The sequence below is a fragment of the Equus quagga genome, chromosome 16 (genome assembly GCF_021613505.1).
Source record: "Equus quagga isolate Etosha38 chromosome 16, UCLA_HA_Equagga_1.0, whole genome shotgun sequence".
In the NCBI taxonomy this organism is placed as follows: Eukaryota; Metazoa; Chordata; class Mammalia; order Perissodactyla; family Equidae; genus Equus; species Equus quagga.
In genome coordinates this window covers 47,854,251-47,879,409 of record NC_060282.1, presented here as the reverse complement: position 1 = coordinate 47,879,409, position 25,159 = coordinate 47,854,251, and the positions used below count along the sequence as shown (strand labels likewise).

The window sequence follows — 25,159 nt, the reverse complement described above, 5'->3', positions numbered from 1 at the left end:
ATGTCTAGCTTCTCTCAAGTAAACAAACCCTGCTTTAGATAGAAAAAGTGCAGTATCCTCTGATCTTAATAAATCTTAATAAATCACACTCATTGAGAGACAAGTCAATAGCACATCTTATCTCTAGGACATCATTTAGTTTACCCTACATGTGTGATCCCAGTAAGCCGTGTTATATTTGATCCTTTGATACCCTATACCACTCTGCAATATCCCACAATTCTCTATAGAATTTCATGAGTTTTACATGATTTTCATATTCAAACACTGTGGGAAATTGAAGCTTCTGAACCACACAGTTATAATCATGTTTCTATGTCAAAGGGAAATATATGTGGAAACAGCTGAGTTGGTAATGGACCATTCTATTTATTACTATTTACCTTCAGTCACCTTGTAAAAAGGCAAAGCAGATATCTGCCATGTTACAAATGAACACAATGAGGCTCAAAGAAATGGCCAGAAATGTAGTGGTGGGCTTTAAACTCTGGGAAGTGCAAGCTCAGTACTCTTTCCACCGAGGTCCTTCGAATCTAAGGCATTGACATTTCTCCTTGTTCCCGTGGGCTCCTCAACCATGCAACATTCTCCTGGATCACCATTCTTCCCTCTGCCACAACCCTGTCACTGGTCACCAACACAGCATCTATCATTTAGGTCATGTCAGACGCTAACGCTCCATCAAAGCTTCTTGAGCCTCACAATTGGACACTGCAGGGTGACAATTCTGAGAGAGAGTGGGGTGGGAGGGGTAAGCCCTATTCGGTACTTGTACATAATACTTGTATTTTTGCAGTTCTGGCTTGGTGAGATGTTTCACTAATGATTTTCCTGAGCAGTGCTTGTTATTCTCAGTGTCTCTATGCTTAGGTTTCTTGGTATAGAACAAGGGGAAGATAGAGGGGAACCATCCTGAAGGGCTGTTGTGAGGTTAAACGAGATTCAGGAATTGAGCACAGTACCTGGCATAGAATGAACACTCATGTAAATGTTAGCAATTATCACTCTTGAATGGGTTTAATGATAAATTAGTTGGGACATAACTGGGATTTTGGAATCCTGTGAACTCGCAGATTTGGACCTTACAATGAAGGGATTATTTGATCTTAATTCAATATACACATTCTAAATGTTAATATCTAAGTTTTACTTAATATTCTATTTAAATTGGATTTATATACAGAGATATATGCCTCTACATTCACATGTGTACTACAGAAGTATGATTTTGATTAGACAACTAATTTATGAACTGAAACAAACACCAGAGAATAAGTAGTTCTCTTTTAATTGCTCTCTTCTTTTTCTGTACTTGTTTTTATTGTGGCAGAACATATATACATATCATAAATTTTACCATTTTAACCATTTTTAAGTTGAAAATTCAGTGGCATTAAGTATATGCATAATGTTGTGTAACCATCACCACTATCTATTTGAAGAACTTTAAGCTATCCCAAATAGAAAGTCTGTACCTATTAAATAGTAACTCTCCATTCTCCTTACCCCTTGGTGATCTGTACTCTACTTTCTGTTCCTATGAATTTGCCTATTCTAGCTAACTCACTTAAGTGGAATCAAATATTATTTGTTTTTTTGTGTCTGGTTTCTTTCACTAAACATAAATGTTTTCAAGGTTCATCCAAATTGTAGCATATATTAGAATTTCATTCTTTTTTAAGAATGAATAATATTTCATTGTAAGTATATAAAACACTTTGTTTATCTGTTCATCTGATGATGAATACTTGGGTTTTTTACCCCTTTTGGCTGTTGTAAATAATGCTGCCATGAACACTGGTGTACAAATGCTTGAGTCTTGGTTTTCAATTCTTTCGGATATACACTTAGCAGTAGAATTGCTGGATCATATGGTAATTCTATTTTTAACTTTTTGAGGAATAGCCAAAACTATTTTCCACAGCAGCTGTGCCTTTTCAAATTCCTACCAGCAGTGTACAAGAGTTCTAATTTCTTCATGTCCTTATCAACACTTGTAATTTCCCATGGTTTCTCATCATAGCCATCTTGATGGGTATGAAGTGGTATCTCATTGTGGTTTCAATTTGTATTTCCCTAATGACTAATGATGTAGAGTACCTTTTCATATCTTTATGGCTGTTTGAATATCTTCTTTGGAGAAATGTCTATTCAAGTCTATTTTCAAATTTCATTGCTTATTTTTTGACACTGAGTTGTAGGAGTTCCTTATATATAGTGAATATTAATCCCTTAACAGACATATGATTTGCAAATATTTTCTCACTTTCTGTGGATTGTCTTCTCACTCTCTTGATACTGTCCTTTGATGCACAAATGTTTTTAGATTCTGAAGTTAACTTATCTATTTTTTAAATTGCCTGTGTTTTTGGTGTCATATCCAAGAAATCATTGCCAAATCCAACATTACAAACATTTTCCCCTATATTTTCATCTAACAGTTTTACAGTAGTCCGCCCCCTTAGCCAAGACTTCACTTTCCATGGTTTCAGTTACTTACAGTCAATCACGGTCCTAAAATGTTAAATGAAAAATTCCAGAAATAAACACTTCATAAGTTTTAAATTGCATGCCATTCTGAGTAGTATGATGAAATCTCACATCAGCCCCCTCCATCCCACCTGGGATGTGAATCATCCCTTTGTCCAGCATATCCATAATTTATACACTAACCACCCACGAGTCACTTAGTAGCCGTCTTGGTTATCAGATTGACTGTTGTGGTGTTGAAGTGCTTGTGTTCAAGTAACCCTTATTTTACTGAATAATGGCCTCAAAGCACAAGAGTAGTGATGCTGGCAATTCAGATATGCCAAAGAGAAGCTGTGAAGCATTTCCTTTAAGTGAAAGGCAAAAGTTCTCGACTTAATAAGGAGAAAAAGAAAAATCGTATGCTGAGGTTGCTAGGATGTATGGTAATAATGAATCTTCTATCCAGGATATTGTGAAACAGAAATTCACGCTAGTTTTGCTGTCACACCTCAAACTGCAAAAAATTACAGCCACAGTAACAGTTACAGCATGCTAAGTGCTTAGTAAAGGAAAAAACAGTATATATATGGTTCAGTACTATTTGTGCTTTCAGATATCCACTGGCGGTCTTGGAACGTATCCCTCACAGGTCAGGAGGGACTACTGTATAGTTTTAGCTCTTAAGTTTACGTCTTTGATCTATTGTTAGTTAATTTTTGTATGTGGCCCAACTTTGTTCTTTTGCATATGGCTATCTATCTAGTTTCCCATCACCATTTGCTGAAAAGACTGTCCTGCCCCATTGAATGGTCTTGGCACCACTGTTGAAAATTGTTTCACCATATTTATATATATATAAGGGTTTATTTTTGGCTTTCTATTCTATTCCATTGTTCTATATCTCTGTCCTTATGCCAATATCATACTGTACTAATCACCGTAGCTTTAAGTTTTGAAATCAGGAAGTTCGATCCAACTTTGTTCTTCCTTTCCAAGATTGTTTTGGCTATTTGGTATTCCTTCATACATCCTTCTGGAAAAAAATGCTTTTGGAATTTTGATAGAGATCGCATTGAATCTATAGATTCCTTTGCGGAGTACTGTCACCTTAACAATATTAAGGCTTCCAATTCATGAACATGGGATGCTTTTCCATTTATTTATGTCTTCGTTAATTTCTTTCAGCAAAGTTTTGTAGTTTTCACTGTACAAGTCTTGTATATCCTTGGTTAAATTTTTTCTTAAGTATTTTATTCTTCTTGATGCTATTATAAATGTAATTGTTTCCTTAATTTCCTTTTTCAGATTGTTCATTGCTAGTATACAGAAATACAACTAATTTTTGCATGTTGACTTGTATTCTGCAACTTTGTTGAACTTTTTATTAGTTCAAACTGTGTGTGTGTGCATGTAATCTTTGGGGTTTTCTCCATAAAAGATCATGTCATCTGTAAGCAGAGACAATTTTACGTCTTCCTTTCAAATCTGGATGGCTTCACTATATTTTTTTGCCTAATTGCCCTGTTTACAACTTCCACTACCATGTTGAATGGACAAGGTGAAAGGCAGCCATCCTTCTTTTGTTTCTGATCCTACAGGCAAGCTTTCAATTTGTCACCATTGAGTGTGATGATAGGCTGTGGGTTTTTCATCAATGTCCCATACCAAGTTGAGGAAGGTCCTTTCTGTTCCTAGTTTGTTGACTGTTTTTAGTCATAGAAGGGTGTTGGGTTTTGTCAAATGCTTTTTCTGCATCAACTGAGATGATTGTATGGTTTCCTCTTTCATTCCATTAATGTGGTGTATGACAACCATCTATTCTCAAATGGTAAACCAACCCTGCATTCTGGGAATAAATATCACTTTGACATGGTATATAATCGTTTTTAATATGCTGGTAAATTTGGTTTGCTAACATTTTGTTAAGGATTTTTGCATCAATATTCATAAAGTGTATTAGTTCCTAGTCTTTATCTAGTTTTGGTATCACAGTAATGCTGGTCTCACAGAATGAGTTAGGAAGCATTCCCTCCTCTTCAATTTTTGGGAACAGCTGGAGAAGGATGACGTTAATTCTTTAAAAGTGTGACACAATGCACTGGTCACGAAGTTTTCTTTGTTAGAAGAGTTTTGATTACTGATTTAATTTCCTTACTAGTTATAGGTCTCTTCAGTTTTTCTATTTCTTCATTAGTCACTTTTGATAGATTGTGTGTTTCTTGGAAACTGTCCATTTCATCTAAGTTATCCAATTTGTTGGCATTCAATTATTTATACTATTCTCTTATTATCCTATTGTATGTCTGTAAAATTGATAGTTATGTCTCCTTTTCCATTTCTGATTCTAAAATTTGAGTTTTCTCTCTTTTTACCTTGGTCAGTCTAGCTAAATGTTTGTCAATTTTGTTGACCGTTTCGAAGAGCCAATATTTGGTTTAATTCATTTTCTCTAGTATTTTTCTACCCTCTATTTTATTTATCTCCACTCCAATATATATTATTTCCATCCTTCTGCTTGCATTGGATTTAGTTTGCTCTTTTTTTTTTCCTAGTACCTTAAGGGGTAGGGATACATTGTTGATTTGAGGTTTTTCTTTTTTAATGTATATGTTTACAACTATAAATCTCCAACATTGCACTGCTTTTACATAATAAGTTTAGGTGTGCTTTGTTTTCATTTTCACTTGTCTCAGGTATTTTCTAATTTCTCTTGTGATTTCTTCAATCCAATGACTGTTTAAGACTGTATTGTTAATTTCAATATATCCAAGAGTTTTCCAGTTTTCCTTCTGTTTGTAATTTCTAGTTTTGTTCCACTGTGAATATAAAAGATACTTTGTAATTTTAATCACTTTAAATTAAAGATTTGTACATTAGTTTCCTATGACTTCCATAACAAAATATCACAGTCTTGGTGGCTTAAATAACAGAAATTTATTTTTTCACAGTTCTGGAGGCTGGAAGTCCAAGATCAAAGTGTCAGCAGGTTTGGTTTCTCTTAAGTTCTCTCTCCTTAGCTTGCAGATAGCCACCTTTCACTGCATCCTCACATGGCACTTTGTCTGAGCATATGCATTCCTGGCATCTGTCCTTCTTCTTATAAGGATGCATCAGTTATAGTGGATTAGGGCCCCATCATATGACTTCATTCAACCTTATTAATTACCTTTTAAATGCCCTATTTCTAAACATAGTCACATTGTGAGGGGTACTAGGGGTTAGAACTTCAACATATAAATTTTGAGGGCAGACAATTCAGTTCATAACAACTTGTTTTGTGGCCTAATGTATAGTCTAACTTGGACAATGTTGTATGTGCACTTAAGAAGAATGTATATTCTGCTGTTTAGGGATGGAGTGTTCTATATATGTTTGCTAGGTCTAACTGGTTTATTGTGTTGTTCAAGTCCTCTATTTCTGTATTGATCTTCTGTCTGTTTGTTCTGTCCATTACTGAAAGTGGGATACTGAAATTTCTAATTATTTATTGTAGATCTATCTATTTCTCCCTTTAGTTCTTTCAATTCTTTGCTTCATATATTTTTGGAGTTCCTTTGCTAGGTATGTATATGTTTAGAATTGTTACCTCTTTGTGTACTGAATCTTTTATCAATATATAATATCCTTCTTTGTCTCTTATAACCTTTTTCAATTTAAACTCTATTTCTTCTTACAATAATATATTTACCCTGGTTCTCTTTTAGTTACTAGTTTGTAAGGAATCTATTTTTTTTTTTATCCTTTTACTTTCAACGACTTTTGAGACCTTATATATAAAATTGAGTCTCTTGTAGACAGCATATACCCTGGTTTTCTTTTAAATCCAATGTGCCAATCTCCATCTTCTAATAGTTCAATTTTATCCATTTACGTTTGTTGTGATTACTGATAAAAAGTTTTATTTCTCCCATTTATCTATTGCTTTCTGTAGGCCTTACATGTTTTTCATTTTTACTTCAGTTCCTACAGTATCACTTTTTTTGTATTTATATGATTTTTTGTAGTATACCATTTTAACTCCCTTCTTCTTTCCCTTTGTCTCTATTTTTTGATTAGTTAACATTTATCCTAGAAATTACAATTAACATCTTAAACTTACAACAATCTACTTTGGATAATACCAACTATGTTTCAAGCATACACAAACTCTTTGTTACTGTAGTACGTCTCCTTCCCTCCCCCTTTATATTGTTACAGTCATAGACTACATCTTTATACACTGGTTTCCCATTAACACAGATTTGTAGTTATTCATGTATAAATTTTCCTATTAAATCTTCCAGGAGAAAGAGAACATTACAAAAAATACCAAAAATACAATAACATTGTACTTTTATACTTACCTATATAGTTACCTTCTCCACTGTTCTTTATTTTTTCTTACGTTCAAGTTTCTGTTTAGTATCCTGACATTTCAACCTGAGGGGCTCCCTTTAGTATTTCTTGTAGGGTAGGTCTACTGGTAACGAATGCCCTCAGCTTTTGTTTATCTGGAAATGTCTTACTTTCTCTTTCATTCTGGAAAGACAGTTTTGCCAGACATATAATTCTTGGTTGACAGTATTTTCTTTTTCCTTTCAGGACTTAAAATATGTCATCTGACTATTTTCTGACCCCATAGTTTTTGATGAGAAATCAGCTCTTAATATTATTGAGGACCCCTTGTACAAGACAAATTCCTTTTCTCTTTCTACTTTCAAAAGTTTGTCTTTGGATTTTGACAGTTTCACTATAATATGTCTTCATGTGGATCTCTTTGAGTTAATTGTGTTTGGAGATCATTTAGCTTCTTGGATATGTATATTTATCTCTTTCCTCAGATGTGGGAGGTTGTCAGTGATTATTTCTTCAAATTTCTCCTTCTGGTACTCCTATAATGTATATATTTCTACATTTATGGTGTCCTACACATCCCTGAGGCTGTTCATTTTTCTTCATTGTTTTTTTTTTCTTTCTGTTCCTCTCTCAAATTACATAAGTTCAAATGTCTTATCTTTAAGTTCACTGATCTTGCTGTAGAATCTCTCTAGTGAGTTTTTAAATTTAAGTTATTGTACTTTTCAGCTGCAGAATTTCTCTGTTTTTCTTTTATGATTTCTATATCTTTATTGATGTTTTCATTTTGCTCATATATTATTTTTCTGATTTCCTTTAGTTTCTTATGTATGGTTTCCTTTAACTCACTGTCCATATTTAAGATTGCTGATTTCCATCTTTGACTAATAATTCAAATGCCTGGGCTTCCTCAGTGATAGCTTCTGTCAAATTATTTTTTTTTTTTCCTGTGGATGGGCTATTCTTTCCTGTTTCTTTGTATATTTTCTAATTTTTGCTGAGAATTGAGTATTTGAGTATACTTTTGTGGTAACTCTAGAAATGTAATTCTCCCACTCTTCAGGGATTGCTGAATCTTACTTGTTCAGGGTTGGATTCATCCATTTAAGACTTTTCCATACTATTTTTTCAAGATATGTATTCCTTGTTATAGGTGGTGAGTGATATTTCTGTTCAGCCTATGGGGGTTAAAAAAATGTTCACTAGTCTCTGTGCCAGGCCCTCAGTAATCAAAAGCAGCACTCGACAATCAATACACAACCCTGATATAATGCCCACCCTGGCTCCAGCATTTTGCACAAAGATTGTGGGGCTGGGGGGTGTGGACTGGTAGATGCTACCACTTGAAAGGCTAAAATTACTCAAAATTTACTCTTTATCAAAGTCTTCCTTGGACTTCAAGTGTTCAACTAGACCCTAGAGTTCTAAAACAGTTACTTCAGACAGTTCCTGTCACTGCAATAGTTGTTTAGGTAGAGGTATGGATTCCTGGAGCTTCCTAATCTCCCATCTTTTGCGACATCACTCCCCTTAGTTGCCCTTGATCCACTTTCTTAGATTAGGAAGAATGTGGTCATTTGTGTACTAATATTTGCTTGTATGTACCCCTGTTTCTGCTTCTTTCTATTATGAATCATAATACACATTTTCATATTAGAGACTGAGCACTCCTAGAGTACAGTAACTGGCCCACATTTAACCAGCCTTTCTCAAAATTACTTGAGCACAAGAACCCTTTGGTCATATTCCTATGAAGACTCCAGAAAAAGTGTTCTGTGGAGCACCAACCAATCTACTTTTCTTCCTTTCTCACATAAGCATAAAGGATTGATTTTCTTCTCGCCCTCCTTCCAGTTTTTAGATTATCCAGATTATCATGGTGTTCAATTTTTCCTTTTCACACTGCATTTGTTTCCTTTTCTATTTATTTCCTCTCAAGACATCCTGTAATTGTGGTGGGAAAAGACTGGCTTTCTGGCTGTTGCAACAGGAAGATAATCCCACCCAGTAAACAAACCTTACATCTTTAGTATTGCTTTACTCCTAGCAATAAGAGCAGCATTTTCTTCATTTCAAAGAATCTGAGGTGGTAAATATAAAGCACAAACAAAAACAGCTATGAACAATCCTGGGGGCTCTACCTCACTCCTCTGGCACTTACCACACATGGGTTACAGTGAAAATCCAGAACAGTTGACAGACTTTCTCTTTTGGCATCACAATCTCTCTCCTATTTACTCAGAGCTCCAGCTATTGCTGGTGTCAAAGTACTGTTGACTGTGCCCTCAAAATCTGCCCAAGTTTCACTACAAGGCATTTTACTATATGGCACCATACTTCAATCCATAAACTTAGAGGAGTCTTCCTTGTTTCCTGTCTTTCTTTCACATATTACAACAAACCCATCAGCAAATCCTGTTGCCTGTAACTCAAAAATATATTTTGAGTCCACTGTTTACCATCCTAGTCCAAGTCATCATCTTCCCTTACACTTGAGCTACTCCAAAATCTTCCTAGAGGCCTTTTCTCTGGCCTTCTACACTTAGTCATCCTCCACAAACTTTAAAGTGTGAATCAGATTACCTCTCTCCTTTCCTGGACAGCAAGGAGGATTTAATACCAGCTCTTTAACATTGTACACAGGTTCTCCATCCTCGCTTGCTGCCACTCCTACCTCAGACTTTCCACTTCATCCATATAGCGCTACATATATCCCTGCATACACCTTACACCCTGCCATTTTGGTTTATTGGTCTTTGCTCATTCAGTATCCTCTACTTCAAATGCCCTCACAGTATCTTCCCTAGTTCTTTCCAACTCAGCCTTCATAGTTCGGATAGAGAATCAGCAACTCCAGGAAGCCACTCCTGACACTGTCAGTCTGTTCTCTCCCTAGCATGCACACATACACGCGTGGACGTGCGTGCATACACACACACACATTCCCCTACTGACCTACCTATCAGCCATGCTTACCTCTTCACTGTTCTCATATCCCGGGTATATAGGTCTATTATTATACTTTCTAGAGTCTTTTATAACATGTTTATATTACCTTTCTATTCTACCACACTGTGAGCTCCTTAAAGGCAGAGACGATTTATCATTAATTTTGAATACTGTATTCCCATTATTAGGCACAAGGCCTATTATATAGTAAGTAAACATTCAATAAATAAATTTGTACATTCTTAGTGAATGCACAAATCAATGAAATAGAGGAATATATCCTCTTATTCAAACAGAGAGTATAACAAGGCTGACAACATCTTGATGATTATTTAACACTTAACATTAATCACACAGTTACTGAGTGCCTAATATGTGCCAAGCATTATTCAAGTTACTGGGAATAAAGGAGTGAAAAGTTTTGATTTGCAAGTTTTAGCCAATGCAATTTAAGACATGAAACAGGTAAAAAAGCATAAATATTAGGAAGGAAACAACAAAATTATCATCATAAGTGATCTAAGTGTATAAATAGAAACATTTTACTACACAAAATGGGCAAATTGATAAGACAGACCCTAGGACCCCCAACAAATAAAATGAGTAAAAGTTAAGAAAAACAATTTGCAAGAGCAGCTGTCATCAGTAAAAACAAGGAAAGTGTTCAATTTGATCAGTAGCAGGCACACTACTGTGAGGCTTACAGATTATTTAATTATATCAGGAAATCACAGCAGCGACATTAACAACAAAACCTGTACTCTTTAACCAACTAAAACAGCTCCTAAAATCTACTCTGAACAATAATCTGAAATATGTACAAAACTATATAGATATGTGTGTATACAAATGACTATTATAGAGTTGTTTATGATAGCAAAAAAAATGGATATATACTACCTGCTGAGAATATGGAAAAGAGCAAGGAAATTATATCATAATGTGCACTCACAAAAAAGGCTGCACGTGGTACTGACATGACTGCTGAAAAATGGGCAGCAGTAGAAACAGCTATAACCTTTACAGGTTACCATAGTAATAATATGTTGAAAAGCCCAAACCCACCTATAGTCTCTGACCAACAATTTCTACTTCTACAAATATCTTAAGAATATAACTAGAAGGGAGTATAAGCACTTTCATTCAAGTACTGGTTAAAACACTCCAAAATGGGAAGCAACATTAAAAACTCAATATAAGAGACTGTTTAAATTACAATATATCCACATAGTGGAATACTAAGTAGTCATTAAAAAGATGATGATGTGAATTTACTGATAGAGAGATTCAAGATAATGGGGAAAGTCAAGATTTTACTCCTCCCTCATATAAGGATGCATATTCTGAGGGGAAACAAAATATCTGCCCACAAGGGGTATTAATAAATATTTTTGAATGAACGAATAAATGAGTGAATAAGTGAGCAAGGTAAGAGGTGTCCTGGTTGTCCCTTGATGCACTATCACATACTTATGTTTCTCTGGTGCTCATCCTGGCTTTAGATTTGGTGGTGGGTCATATTTCATCAACCAGATGAGTTCTACCTCCCTCTCCCTTCAACTACCATCACAGAAAACTTCCTCCTTCACCTTAAAATAAAATATCTGTGTTCAACGTACTAAAATGTTTCTTTGGAATCATATTATACTTAAAGCTTTCACGTTCCTTCAGTAGTAAAAGCTGTCTAATCAGTAGTTGACAAATGTTGAAAATATGTGATGGGGTCATGGGGATTCACTATTATATTTTTATATGTTTGGAATTTTACAGATTCATGACTTTTTAATAAGTTGCTTACTGTTCTATAATTCTATGACTATTTCATAATACAATTAATTCTAGGCAAGCCATTTTACTTCTACATTCATTCCCAGATTGGCTGAGCCAAGATAACATTACATCTTATAGGAATTCAATGCGACTTTATTAGACAGTATATAGAGAGGGCTCTAAATTCCTTTGGGTAAGTAGTCACTTGTACGTAAACCCACATTTATTACTAAATGACATATATCAGTGTCTGAAGTCTGTTGATTCTTTTCAAAACTGTTTCCATTTTGAAAAACAGTTTAAATGAACGTAAAAGGCTTTTAGTGGGAAAAGAGTAGACAGGCTAGAGGAAAAAAATATTCATTATGACTTGCCAAGGTTAAAAAAAAGACTAGTCATTTTTATTATTTTGGCTTTTTGTTTCTTTAACTATGAGCTATTTTTAAGTGGCATCTAGACTGACTTCAGTTAACACTTGGATAAAGAAAAAGAGTTCTTAATTAAAAAGCAGAAACCTCCAAATTATTAAGACAGATGGCCTAGATCACCTGTACCATATTGACACACTCATCTTTCAAAATTACTTCCCATCCAACTCTCCTCCTAAAGTACCAAAAATATTATTACTGTTTCTTTTAATTAAAGAAGCATCTTTTTGGGGGCAAGCCCAGTGGCATAGTGGTTAAGTTTGCAAGCTCCACTTCAGCGGCCTGGGATTTGCAGGTTTGGATCCCAGGCATGGACCACATACATGGCTCATCAAGCCAGGCTGTGGAGCCGTCCCATGTACAAAACAGAGAAAGACTGGCACAGATATTAGCTTAGTGACAATCTTCCCCAAGGAAAAAGGGGAGGATTGGCAACAGATTTCAGCTCAGGGCCAATATTCCTCACTACAAAAAAAAAAAAAAGATGTATCTTTTTAACAGAAATCTAAATCTATATATGATAAGACATAATACAATTCATGAAGCTATTTAGATGGTTGGCAAGTAAGCATCTCTGGGAGACATGGGAACAGAGAAATCAGCTGATTGACTGACTCACAAAATTGAAATATTCAGCAGGAAGTGTTAAATTTTATGATAGTGTAATGGACCGGACTGTGTCCCTCCCAAGTTCATCTGTTGAAGCCCTAACTTCCAGTACCTCAGAATCTTACTGCATTTGGAGAGAGGGCCTTTAGAGAGGTGATTAAGTTAAAATGAGACCATCAGGAGAGGGCTCTAATCTAATCTAAGTAGTATCCTTATAAGGAGAGGAAATTTGGACACATAAAGAGACACTAGAGATAGGAGCACATACAGAGAAAAAAACGTGAGGACACAGCAAGAGTGTGTCCATCTGCAAGCCATGGAGAGAGGCCTCAGTGGAAATCAACTCCGCTAGTGCCTTGAAGTTGGATTTCCAGCCTCCGAAACTGTGGGAAAATAAATGTCTGTTGCTTAAGCTCCCCAATCTAGTATTTTGATATCGGAGCCTGGGACACTAATACAGATAGTGTCTCAAGTCTCTCTGCTGGATAATGAAGGAGAGGAGAAGTGTACTGCTCCTCCCAGCCCAGTGACCCTGGGTGCTGACTGTGACCCGCTCTCTGTGAAATAACACTGCGATAGAGACATCTTTCTATAAGTGCAAATACAAATCTCCATTGCTGTGCTAAATTATCACACACTGTAGATACGTACAGTAACTTATTTAATCTATCCCATGTTAATGGCTATTTAGGCTGGTTTTAGATTTTAAGGTTTTAAGCAAAACATTTATGACAATATCTTTTGTACACATTTGAGTACTTTTATTGGATCAAGTCCAAGAAGCAAAAGTTCTATATCAAAATGTATTCACATTAATGTTTGTGATATATTGTCAAAGAAGGTACCCACTTACATTCCTTACCAACATTTGGGAATGATGAATATTTTTAAATTTTTGCAAATTATCTTGCTTTATATCTTTGATACTTGTAAGAATGAACTTTCATGTGTCTGTATTTATTAAATGTATTCATATATTTGTTTCTTTCTTTGGAGATGGTCATTTTGAGAAAGGTCCCAATGACTCCAAAGAAGTTTACCAAATTATATCTATTTCAGATATTTTTACTTCATAAATTTGCCAAAGTCCTTAAACGATAGCATTAATATCCAGTACCATTTGGCTTGGTTAACACAAGCATTCCAAGTTGTCTTCCTAGAGAGCAAACTTCATTTTCCATTGGATGGCAAGGTAGATAAAAACAGTAAGACCTCACATATTAAAATGGGTAAATATAGAATTACCTTTCATTCTTACTTTATAAGCTATACTCCATTTATAGAGCAAAAATCCTCGAAGAATGAAAACCAAAAACTTAGGGAGAAAATGGAAAGATTCGAAGAGTTTAGAAATAACAATCTCTGCATATAGCACCACACAGGGAATTCCATCTATTTCTCTAGAAGAATGAAAGAAGCAACCACCAAGGGAGTTGCCTTGGTAAGATCCCCACCTAAAACCATTTCAAAGTCAAATGATAATAATTCATTCACTTTTAAGGTCTAAGGAGCCAGTGGGATTTGAAAAATTTTTTGTAAATATAAGTCTTTGTAGATAATCTTGATCTAATTTAACTTCTCATGAGCCCAAGAAAGTGACTCACATTTAATGCTTCTAAAACATCTTCCCTAAGGAAGAACAATCACACTTAGATACTAAAATTTTGTATTTAAAAAACTATGTCATTTAATAAATATTTTAAAAAATATATAGAGGTTTGCAAAAACAATTAGAAGCTGAGGAGGGAAGAGATTAAAAAAGAAGAAGTGGCTCTTGCCATCACAAATGAACTTAGACTTCACTGAAAGAAAGACCTACATTATAGAAAGGAGCAAAACTACTATAGGAAAGAATATGTTGAACAGGACAGATTTCTGAAGGAAGACAGATTCAAGGTAACAGATCAGAACCCTGGTGTCCTGATATATGCTGCCATTAACTCCATCACCATGAGGAAGGGTGGAGCATTCTAGCAGAAACTTACTTGGAGACTGCTTTTAAGTCCTATTCCATGAATTCATAAATTTAACATTATATCAATAAACATAACAAAAAGTCTTTAATTAGATAAGTTAAACCTAAAGTTTTTATAGAAAAATAAGCAGGATATGTATCTTAGATATAGAACACATATATTACTTAGGATGTGTTAAATACATCATAATCAAATTTTTAAGAATTTATTTAAAAAAATAAGATGCTGGAAGATTAGACTCTAAATGGTTAACAGTGGTTATCTAGGGGAGGTATGATTATTTCAAGAGGTGGAGATGAGAAGATTCACTTTCTATATTATGTACTTGTGAATTGTTTTTAATTTTTTCTAATACATATGTAATCGTTTTCATTTGAATTAAAACAAGAAACATTTTTAAAGCAAAAAAGAAAAAGATGTAATTATAAGTAGAAAAATTCTAAAAAATAAGCTTAATGAAAGATGAGTAGCCCTAGCAGATATTAAAATACCATACAAAGCTATAATAATTGAAATAGTGTAATACCAACATATGTATATGTAGCTATATTATAAGAACAAGAAATATTGTCACTGGTGCATTCCCTAGGCAGCTTGAAGGAAGTTCAAAGGTGCTTAATACTCCCTCAAGGTTGTTTTTCAGAGCCATGTCAGGAAGAGATACCAGCATCAACCAGGCCTGAACCAGAGCAAGACCCAGTGCAAGGGCAGAACCTGCTCAAATGACCCAAGGATGCCAGAAAATGCCCTATTTCTCATCTCAATACTATAATCTCTGTCCTAGGAGGAGCCTAGACCTTATTAGCAGAACATGCAATGCATGTGAAAGCATGTTTTCAGACTGTGCCTGTGCTAGCTAAAACCCACTTCTATATATGATGACAAAACTTCCCTTTTAAATATTCATTCCCCACAGGAAATAAAAGGAACCTGCCTCCCTTTGTTCACGGAGAGTCAAGACTTTGGAAACGATTACATGTAGTCTCCCATTTGCTGCAAACACACTTTACTTTGTGTAACAACTACGTCTGGTGGAAAGTCTCACCAGGAAGCAAACTCATTTTGGTTTGGTAACAATAGCACAAAATACACGTGGGAATTTAGTACACCATAAACATGGTAATGCAATTCTGTAGAGAAAAGATGAAATGTCCAGTAAATGGTGTTGGGACACCTGAGTGGCCATTTGGAAAAAATTAAAATTGCATTTCCTACTTTACATATTATATAAATGTAAATTCCAAGGGGGCTAAAGATTTAAATGCAAAATTTTAAAAAGTAATAATCCATAAAGTATTAGAATAAAGCACAGAATAAGTTTTTAATCTCACAGTGAGGAAGATTTGATTTCTTTACTATCTATGATATAAAACCCAGAAGCTATAAAAGATGGATAAATTCAACCATGGAAAAACAGAATATCTCTGCTTATCAAAAAGAAATAAATGAAACAAAACCCTTCCCCCCTAAAAAAGTCGAAAGACTAATGAAAAGCTGGGAGAAAACTAATTGTAATGTATATGATTGACAAGGAGCTATTTTTATCATTTCTAAAGAGTTGACACAAATCACTAAGATAAAGACCAACAATCCAAGCAAAGAATGGTCCAATGTCATCAATAGGTATTTCACAGAAAATAAAATACAAATGGTTCTTAAACACAGGGAAAGATTCTTAAACCCATATTACAGTAAAATAAATACAAATTAAAATGATAAATACCATTTTCCAGATTTTAATTTCATCAAGACCAATACAGTAGGCTGGTAAGGAGAGGGAAAGAGGCACTTTATGCACTGTTAGTGAGAATGTAAAGCAGTGCCATTTGACAATGTCTGCTAAAATTAGAAGCACATGTCCTTCGATCCGGCAATAACATTTACAGAAATCTATCTTATAGCTCTTCCTCACCCATGTAGAAATTGACGTACCCATGGCAGTACTTGTTTAAGTAATCAAAGAGGAGGAGCAATCTATGTGTCCATCCAAAGGGCCCGACTGAATAATAATGGTATCTCCAAATTAGAAGTCAGTGAAAAGAATGTAGCAACCATTTATTTATATACTAATATACTGCTACTGAATGATCTCCAAGATATATTTTTAAAATAGAAAAGCATGGTACAAAAGAGTATCATTTGATGCCATTTTTGTAAAATAACTAAATAAAGGTGGGAAATATATACATGTAAGTACGTGAGTTTATATATGGGTATATATATTTGTGTGTGGATTACACACACACACACACCACCTCTGGAAGGTGTGCAAGAAACTGGTATCAGTGGCTATTTCAGGGGATGGGAACTGAGTAGCTCAGTGAATAAGTATGGGAAGAAGACTCACTGCTCGCTGTATATCCTTTGATATCCGTATCATATGTATTAAATACCTACTAAAAATGAAATGAGAGGGAAAAAAAACCCATAGTAAAGGTATAAAGATCTAGAGAAACTATGATGCTATAGGGACCGACACAGTGATTCTAAGAGTTAAACTTGACCTGCTTACTGAAAGATAAGATACAGGTCAAGAGCTACGGATCCAGAGCCCACTAACATTTCAAAAGTTACTTTAGAAAATGTGGGGTGTAGTTTCCAGTTTTAGATATGGGACCCTGATAAGGTCTCTTTAGAAGGTAACGTGAGCAAATGCTTAGAGGAGACAAGAAAATAGTAAATTATGAGGACACAGGAAGGGAGTAGGACTGAGCCTCCCAGCACAGGTGCAGCAAGAACAAGGTGAGAGTGGTGTGGAATTTGAGAATCAGGATGGAGTCCAAGGTGGCCAAAATGGAACTGGGGAAGGTGAGAGGGGTAGCAAATGAGGTCCCAGAGCTCAGAAGGGGCTTTAACTCTGCATGAGGTGAGCAGCGACTGGGGAGTGTGGAGCCAAAAAGCAGTATGATCACTTGTATATTCATAGCTTTGCTCCTCTAGTCATCTTGAGGAAAGACAGAGGAGGGCAAGGGAAAAATCAAGGAGATGATTTAAGAGAGTACTGCAATAATCCAGAAGAAAGACAATGATTACCCAGAAAGGATTATGATACTGGAAGTGGCAAGAAATGCTGGACTCTGTGTGGATTCACAGGGAGAGCTGCCAGGAGGTTCCCATGGGTAGAAGGGAGATCGTGAGAAAAAGAGGAGTTGAGGATATCCGGAGGAACTGTAAGAAGATTGTTTCCATTTCCTGAGATGGGGAGGAGGGAAGGTTAGAAGCCGATTCTGCCATGCCGTCAGCACCAAGGTGGAGCTGTGGGGGAGGCAGGAAGGCATGTAGCTCTGGTGACGGGGCAGAGACATGGGCTGCAGATACAGTTTGCAGAGTTGTCAGCATGTAGCTGGTATTTAAAGCTACAAGACGAGACGAAATCACCAAGGGGGTGAGGTGGACAGAGAAGGAAGAGGTCTAGGACTGAATCTGGCAGCACTTCAGTACTGAGAAGCCAGGAAAAGGTATGAAGAGGAGTGCAAGGGTGACAATGAAACAAACCAGGAGTGAACACTGCACAGAGAAACACGACTCTCACACAAGTGATCACTGGAGGAGCCACAGGGAGATCACTGCTGACACCGCGGAGCGCAACATCGGGAGAGTGCTGGGTGAAAAGCCAGAATTAAATGGGCTCAGGAAGGGATGGAGGGAACAATCTGGACACAGTGCTTCAGCAACTCCTTGAGGCATTTTGTTATAAAGGAAAGGAGAAGAATGAACCAAGAGGAAGAGGATGGATGGTCAAGGTGAATTAAAAAAAATTTTTTTGAGGGGTCAGCCCAGTGGCATAGCAGTTAAGTTTGCGCACTCTGCTTCCGCGGCCCAGAGTTTATGGGTTCGGATCCCAGGTGCAGACCCACTCACTGTTTATCAAGCCATGCTGTGGCGGCATCCCACATACAAAATAGAGGAAGACTGGCACAGATGTTAGCTCAGGGACCATCTTCCTCAAGCAAAAAAAAAAAAAATTTTAACATAGTCAAAGACAATGGCATGATTGTAGGATAACGGAAAATTTTGGAGAGAAGAGAATTAAGGGCACTATGTTCCTGAGTAAGCTACACAGAATGACAGTTGCTTATTACAGCATTATCCATAATATCCTCAAACTGAAGACACCCAACTATCTGCCAACAGAAGAACAGATGAATTAATTGCATAAATTAATACAATGGAATACTATATAGCTATGAAAATGAACAAACTGCTAAATGCAACAAAATTATGAATTTCACAAGCATAATATTAAGTGAAAGTGGTCAGGCAAAAGAGAATGCATATTGTATGACTGCTGTATGATTTTATTTACACAAAGTTCTCAAACATTTGAAGGAGTCCACTGCATCAGAAGTCAGGATGATGGTCACTTGGGGCAGGAGGGATAGGGAGGAAATGGGAGGGGGATGGGGCAGTCAGGTACGGACTGCATTCTATTTCTCGGACTGGACAGAAATTACGCACTCACTTTGTGATTATTCATTGAAATGTATACTTACAATCTGTGTGTGAGCCTGTATGGATGTTAAACTGTTCAATAAAAAATGTATTAAAACATAAAATAAAATAATGCAAGCTACCCTCTGATATCCTCAGCCTGTTAGTGAAGAATTTAAATAGAGACTGATGATCGCTCGCTATGGATACAATGAAAAGATCTTTCCTCTGGGAGGAAACTAACTTAAAGATCTGTAAGTCAACTTCAAATCTAAGAATTTAACAGATAAATGAAATTTTTCAAAGTTGCCAATAAAATTAATAGTTCGCTCTTAAAACAAGGCTGCTCAAACTTTCCCTCAAAAGAAATAAGATTTTCTTCTTTTTGTGGTAAACATTAATATCCTCTTCAAAAGAAAGCAAACATGATATCCTTAATTTCTGATCCATTAATGACCATTTATACTCCTGAAGATCAAAACCTATTATGTCTTAATTCATGCTTTTTACTCCCCCAAAGCGATTACCAAAGAAATATTAATGTGTATTATCCCATTGTTACATAATACCTTTTACTAAAATTATATTTTTAAGAAAGATAAAAACAAAAATAGTCAGATTTTATAACAACACACCACTTAGGCAGGAATCTTGATATGGTTGTTTCTCCCTCAAACCTCTTCCCGAATTATTAAAAATTTGCTGCCAGAAGAACAAACAAGCCATCAGAGACAGTCCAGTGATTCTGTTACATAAAATCTATGTCAAATCCTGGCTTTCTTCCCCTGGCATTTCTCTATAATAAAGTGACAAAAATGTTCTTGATAAAAATGTCTTTAGAGACAAACTCACAGTTGGTGACTGCTGGAATCAATTCTCTGCACTCACCAGGGAGGGTAGATATGGACGATGTCTTGGGGATGTCCCCTGAGGTAGTGTGCAGTCTCCTTGGTGAAGAGAACCTTCAGGCTAGTCCCAGGGGCCTCACCTTGAGAAGGGCTGTCAGCCTGCAGCTCCACTAACTGCTCACATATGGCAATTTGGATGGAGCATTCCTCATGTAGCTCTAGAATTTTCACAATTAATATATCAGATTTTCTACCTAGAAGGTGAAGAAAAGAACAAAAGCACAAATAAAGTCTAAAGGATATGGTCCAAGGGTGAATAAAGTGTCATGAAAAAAAGAATCACATTCAGATAGCTTTCTTAACCTGGAGAAAATGGTCTGTATGATTTGCAAAGTAAGTACAGACTCTCACATGCTCACTATAACATCGTTTTAAAATCAAAATAGCATGTACGTTGCATTTAAAATATATATATCAAGTAACATAAAAAATAGTCCTCTATCATAAAGAAACAGTCTGGCTCATAAGGAAAACACAGACCCATCATTTTATAGAGCATGTTTTACTGGAAAATTTGAACCCTTTTGATAACTACAACAAAGGGTGTATGTCCATCTGTTGATCTTTCTTATATGCCCCCTCCACCTCATTACCTGCTTTGATTCTTTACTTTGGAATGATGCCATACAACCGCCTGGCTGCAATTGTTCTAACAATCACAAAGGTTAAAAGTTGAGGATTTATATGGAATGGATTTAAATGGGTGAAATTCAATCTAGATTGAAGTACTGGCTTGAATTAAATTAGCCATGTTACATAGCATTTCAACACCACAGTTTTCTCATGTGTAAAATGGGGATCATGCCCCTGCCTCAATTAACATTTTTAAGAATCAAATGAGACAAATGAAGTTGACCATGTGCATAGCCTATAACCAGGAAATCCTAACTATATACCCTGAAACTCTGTCACATGCACCAGGAGACCTAAACAAGAATGCACATCTTGATACTGTTGTAAGAACAGCAAACTGGACCCAGTATAAATCAATAGGAGGATGGGTAAATGGTGGTGTATTCATACAACAGAATACTATACAGAAGTTAACGTGAGGGAACCAGATCTATATCTCTTAGCATGGAGAGACCTTAAAAACGAGAGGATAAATAAGATATGTACAGCATAACACCCATAATGTTATTTTTTTAACACAAAAACCAATAAAATATTGTTATGGATACATATGTAATACAAGCATATAAATATGGACGAGCAAGATTCATAGAAAACTCATGATAACTGCTGTATCTAAAGAGAGAGAAAGAGGAGTGCGACTCAGAAAGGAAACCCAAGGGATTTCAAACTTATCTGCCATATTGTTTCTGTTATAAAAATATGTGAATTTAAAAAGACAAAAAGATTAAAATGCGTTATTAATCCTAGGTGGGGAGTACACTTACATTTTTCTATTACTCTGTTTTTTAATTAAAATAAATGAACTAAACGAGATAACACAAGCTAAGTGTCTAGCATTATGCCCTGCTAATAATATACACTAATATGAGCTTATCACTTTAGCCAACTGGTTAATAGTGAATAATAAAAATTTAAATTTAAATAGTGCCAAGTTTTTAGTTATATAGTTTAATTTCATTTCCATTTTTTTCTCCCTTTCACTTTTTCTTCAGTCATTTTCCACTTGACTCTAAATTTTCCACATCTTCCTTTCTCTAAGGGCCAAAAGCATTCTCACATATTAAGCAAGGCCACAACACCTCCCTAGAGCACTATCTTAACTACTATTTCCTAAGGTATGTATCTATCTTGCTACTATTTAAGGTAAAGAAGGAAACGGAATGGGAGAAGGATATGAGCAAGCACAATGTTAAGCTGGTACTAGTCACTGTGGACAAGGGAAGTTGGGGAGCAAAAACGAGTATTAAAGAAACACACTGACTAGGAAGTGATCCTTGAGTCTGCTCTGTACAACAGGTATTTCTTTAATAAAAAGGAGCTCATCCTCAATTGATGAACAGGAAAGAAAGTTAGGATAATGTGAAGATCACTTGGTGCACACATTGTTTTTCCTGGGAAGGCAGCCAGAGCAGTGGGTGGAAAATTAGGGTCTTCAGCAGCAAAGGGAAAAGCCCTGCGTATAGAGGCTGCACTAACCACAGGAACATTTTTAGATATATTTTAAGAAGTTTTAAAACTTGTACCTGTACTCAGGGTCATCCCCAATACTGCACAGCCATCTCCCTTGTCAACCACTGACAGAGCTGCTGTCCAGAGTTCCAGGGTCACCTGTGCTCTCTAGTACCTGCTATCCTACTTGACTTCAAGTGGGCCAGCTGAGCACACACTCTTGGTTCTGTGTGCTTACAATAATTGCTGTGGCAGCCTCCAGCCATGCTCAGCTGCCTGCCCAAGCAGCACAAGTTCTCTCTTCAGGTCTTGTGCAGCTCTGATTAAAAAGTGATATAGATTTTCAGCGGTCTGTCTCAACCCTACAGTCCTCATAGACACTGATGGATTTTATAAAAAGCAAGATATTGCAGAAACACATAAATAGTATTATAGCAGAAAAACCTACATATCTAAGATGAATCACACTACAACTGACTACAGTTTCTTTGAAGATTTTAATGATAAATCCTGACAATATTCCCATAACTGTGAATTCTGCTCAAGATCTACAGCACCAGATAACTAGTAGAATAAACATACTTTATGATACTATCACCATAGCCCTGCAACACTGTAGTATGCTTAGTGACTAAATATGTTTGGGAAGGAATGACAAGTGGCGCCATCCTGACAGCACTACAGGGCTGGGAACAGCACAGTGTGCTCCTTGAAGCACTCTAAGTCTCTCCTGCAGAACATCCTCCGACAACAGCCTTAGGGAGAAACCAGTGGCCTGACTTCCCCGAAGAAAATAAGGCAATGCAATTTCCCCTTTGTCTGAGGGAGAAAAAAGCATGGGGTAACCTGAGATAAATTACGTATTTGAGGCAAGCTTTCAATCAGAGCACAAGAGACACCAGTTTTTACAAATGAAGATTTTTTTGCAGTTAGATGCATGGAACATAAACGGCCATTTCTGTGCCACTGGGCCAACATTTTCCACAAATGCTGTAAGACTCAGCCAAAATATCACCTCATCCAGGAAGTGTTCCTGAATCCCAGCCAGAAGCACCTATTCCTTCCCTTTGAAATCTTCAAATACCTTATACTTATCTTTCTTATAACAGTGTCCTCATTTTTCTTAAGATTTTATTTTTTCCTTTTTCTCCCCAAAGCCCCCGAGTACATAGTTGTGTATTCTTCGTTGTGGGTCCCTCTAGTTGTGGCATGTGGGATGCTGCCTCAGCGTGGTTTAGATGAGCAGTGCCATGTCCGCGCCCAGGATTCGAACCAACGAAACACTGGGCCGCCTGCAGCAGAGCACGCGAACTTAACCACTGGGCCACGGGGCCAGCCCCAGTGTCCTCATTTTTAAATGGAGATAGTTTTACCTATCCTCAAAACACTGCAAACATCAGGAAAGACAGAAAGCCTACAGTACAGGGCCTGGTCCATCACACATGGAATAATGGCAGCTGTTGCCTTCATGGTCACTCTTGTTATTACTAACTTTTCAAGGCATTTTCGAATCTATTATCATACTTGATTCACAATAACCCTATGAAAAAGGGAAGGAAGATACTACTCGCCCTTTTTGACCGATAAGAAAACTGAAATAGCTGCTTACATGATTTTTTTAATGTCTGAGATGATTACTGGCAGGTCTAATCCTAGAAACTGAGTATCCTTATAAGTCAAAGACCAAAATGTCTCTTGGGTAAATGCCAGTTAAAGACAGGAAATTGTGAGTGAGGTTTTTACTCCTACTTCATTATGCTAAAATATAGGAATTGTTTAAAATGTAAAGAAAGCACATCGGGTTGAGAAATGGAGTCCAGTGAGGCTCTTCCTGTGTTTGGACATGGTCAGGATTTTCAGCACTGAAAAAGAAGAAAATAAGTTGTCATAGTACTAAAGAGTGAAGAGAACGTGCTACAAAGATCAAATGGAGAACACACATTTTAATATATAACATAAAAGATTTTAAATAACTAAGAAACAGGAATAGAAAGATTTGTACAGAAAATATACCACAAGAACTAGCAATTTCTATCCATACATATATCTAGCAGATGAAATGTAAAATGTAAAATGTAAAATACTTAACTCAAAGGTTAAGACTTGCTGAATGAATGCATGAATGAGTGATTTATTTTATCAGGTAACTGCTGTTTAAAAAGTCTATGGTTTTATTTATTTATTTTTTTTTTTTGAGGAAGATTAGCCCTGAGCTAACGGCTGCCAATCTTCCTCTTTTTGCTGAGGAAGACTGGCCCTGAGCTAACATCCATGCCCATCTTCCTCTACTTTATATGTGGGAGGCCTACCACAGCATGGCGTGCAAAGCGGTGCCATGTCCGCACCCAGCGAACCAGTCGGGATCCGAACCAGCGAACCCCGGGCCACCAAGAAGCAGAATGTGCGAACTTAACCGCTGCACCACCGGGCCAGCCCTAAAAAAGTCTATGGCCACAAAAGAATTGAGTAAATGATACAAAAAGAACATATATTTGTGACTACTGGGTTAAATGACTTATTTGAAATATAGGCAGCAGGGGTCCATTTATATGCATGTCAACTCAAATCCTCCTAAGTGGGTTATGTTGATGAATTAATATATACTACGAGGATAACTTTCATGAATACCTACACAAGAAATACAAGAAATTAATAAAAACTATATAAGAAAATACCATGTGGAGCAAGTTAGTAAGTAGTGAGAGAGTGAAATCATTCTCCTAAGGAGGACAGAAACATCTGTAAGTTTTTCTAGGAGAAATACTTTTCATAATATAAATATTACACTAACTTTAAGTCGCTCCCCTTAATTATCAAAACATTGACCATATAGTAATTTGGGATTTCCCCCCATATTAATACTTTGTCTCTATCTTCACAGATATCCCAACAGGCTAATCCATACAGTGTCTTGCTTTAAAATGTATGTCCTACATCTTAATACATCTGAATCTGGTACTTTTTCTCTCCTTCAGGCCAAATCATCAACAAGTGCCCAACATTCCTTTGTTCCTCACCCATCACATACGTGCACACAGAGACAGAGACTGAGGGGTGGGCGGTGGTGGCGAGACAGCACAGGAATGGTCAGGAATGGACATCAGGGGATTTTCAAGTTCACTTGCTTCCCATGCAGATACGACCTCTGTCCTTAACAGATACTCTGACACTGGTTATCACCAGGAGTGATTATAAT

At 36.4% G+C, this 25,159-nt stretch overlaps 1 protein-coding gene across 9 annotated transcripts in view; it reads right to left on the bottom strand.

Moving 5' to 3' along the window:
* Positions 1-25,159, bottom strand: part of SPIDR (scaffold protein involved in DNA repair) — a 466,088-nt gene that overhangs the window by 258,720 nt on the left and 182,209 nt on the right. For 8 of the 9 annotated variants that reach the window (XM_046641898.1, XM_046641893.1, XM_046641895.1 and 5 more), the window contains one exon: positions 19,859-20,072. The exons of the other annotated variant lie outside the window; for it this stretch is intronic. In XM_046641898.1, the coding sequence (XP_046497854.1) occupies positions 19,859-20,072 (214 nt within the window). The remainder of the gene's footprint in view (positions 1-19,858; positions 20,073-25,159) is intronic. 9 annotated transcript variants of the gene reach the window in all.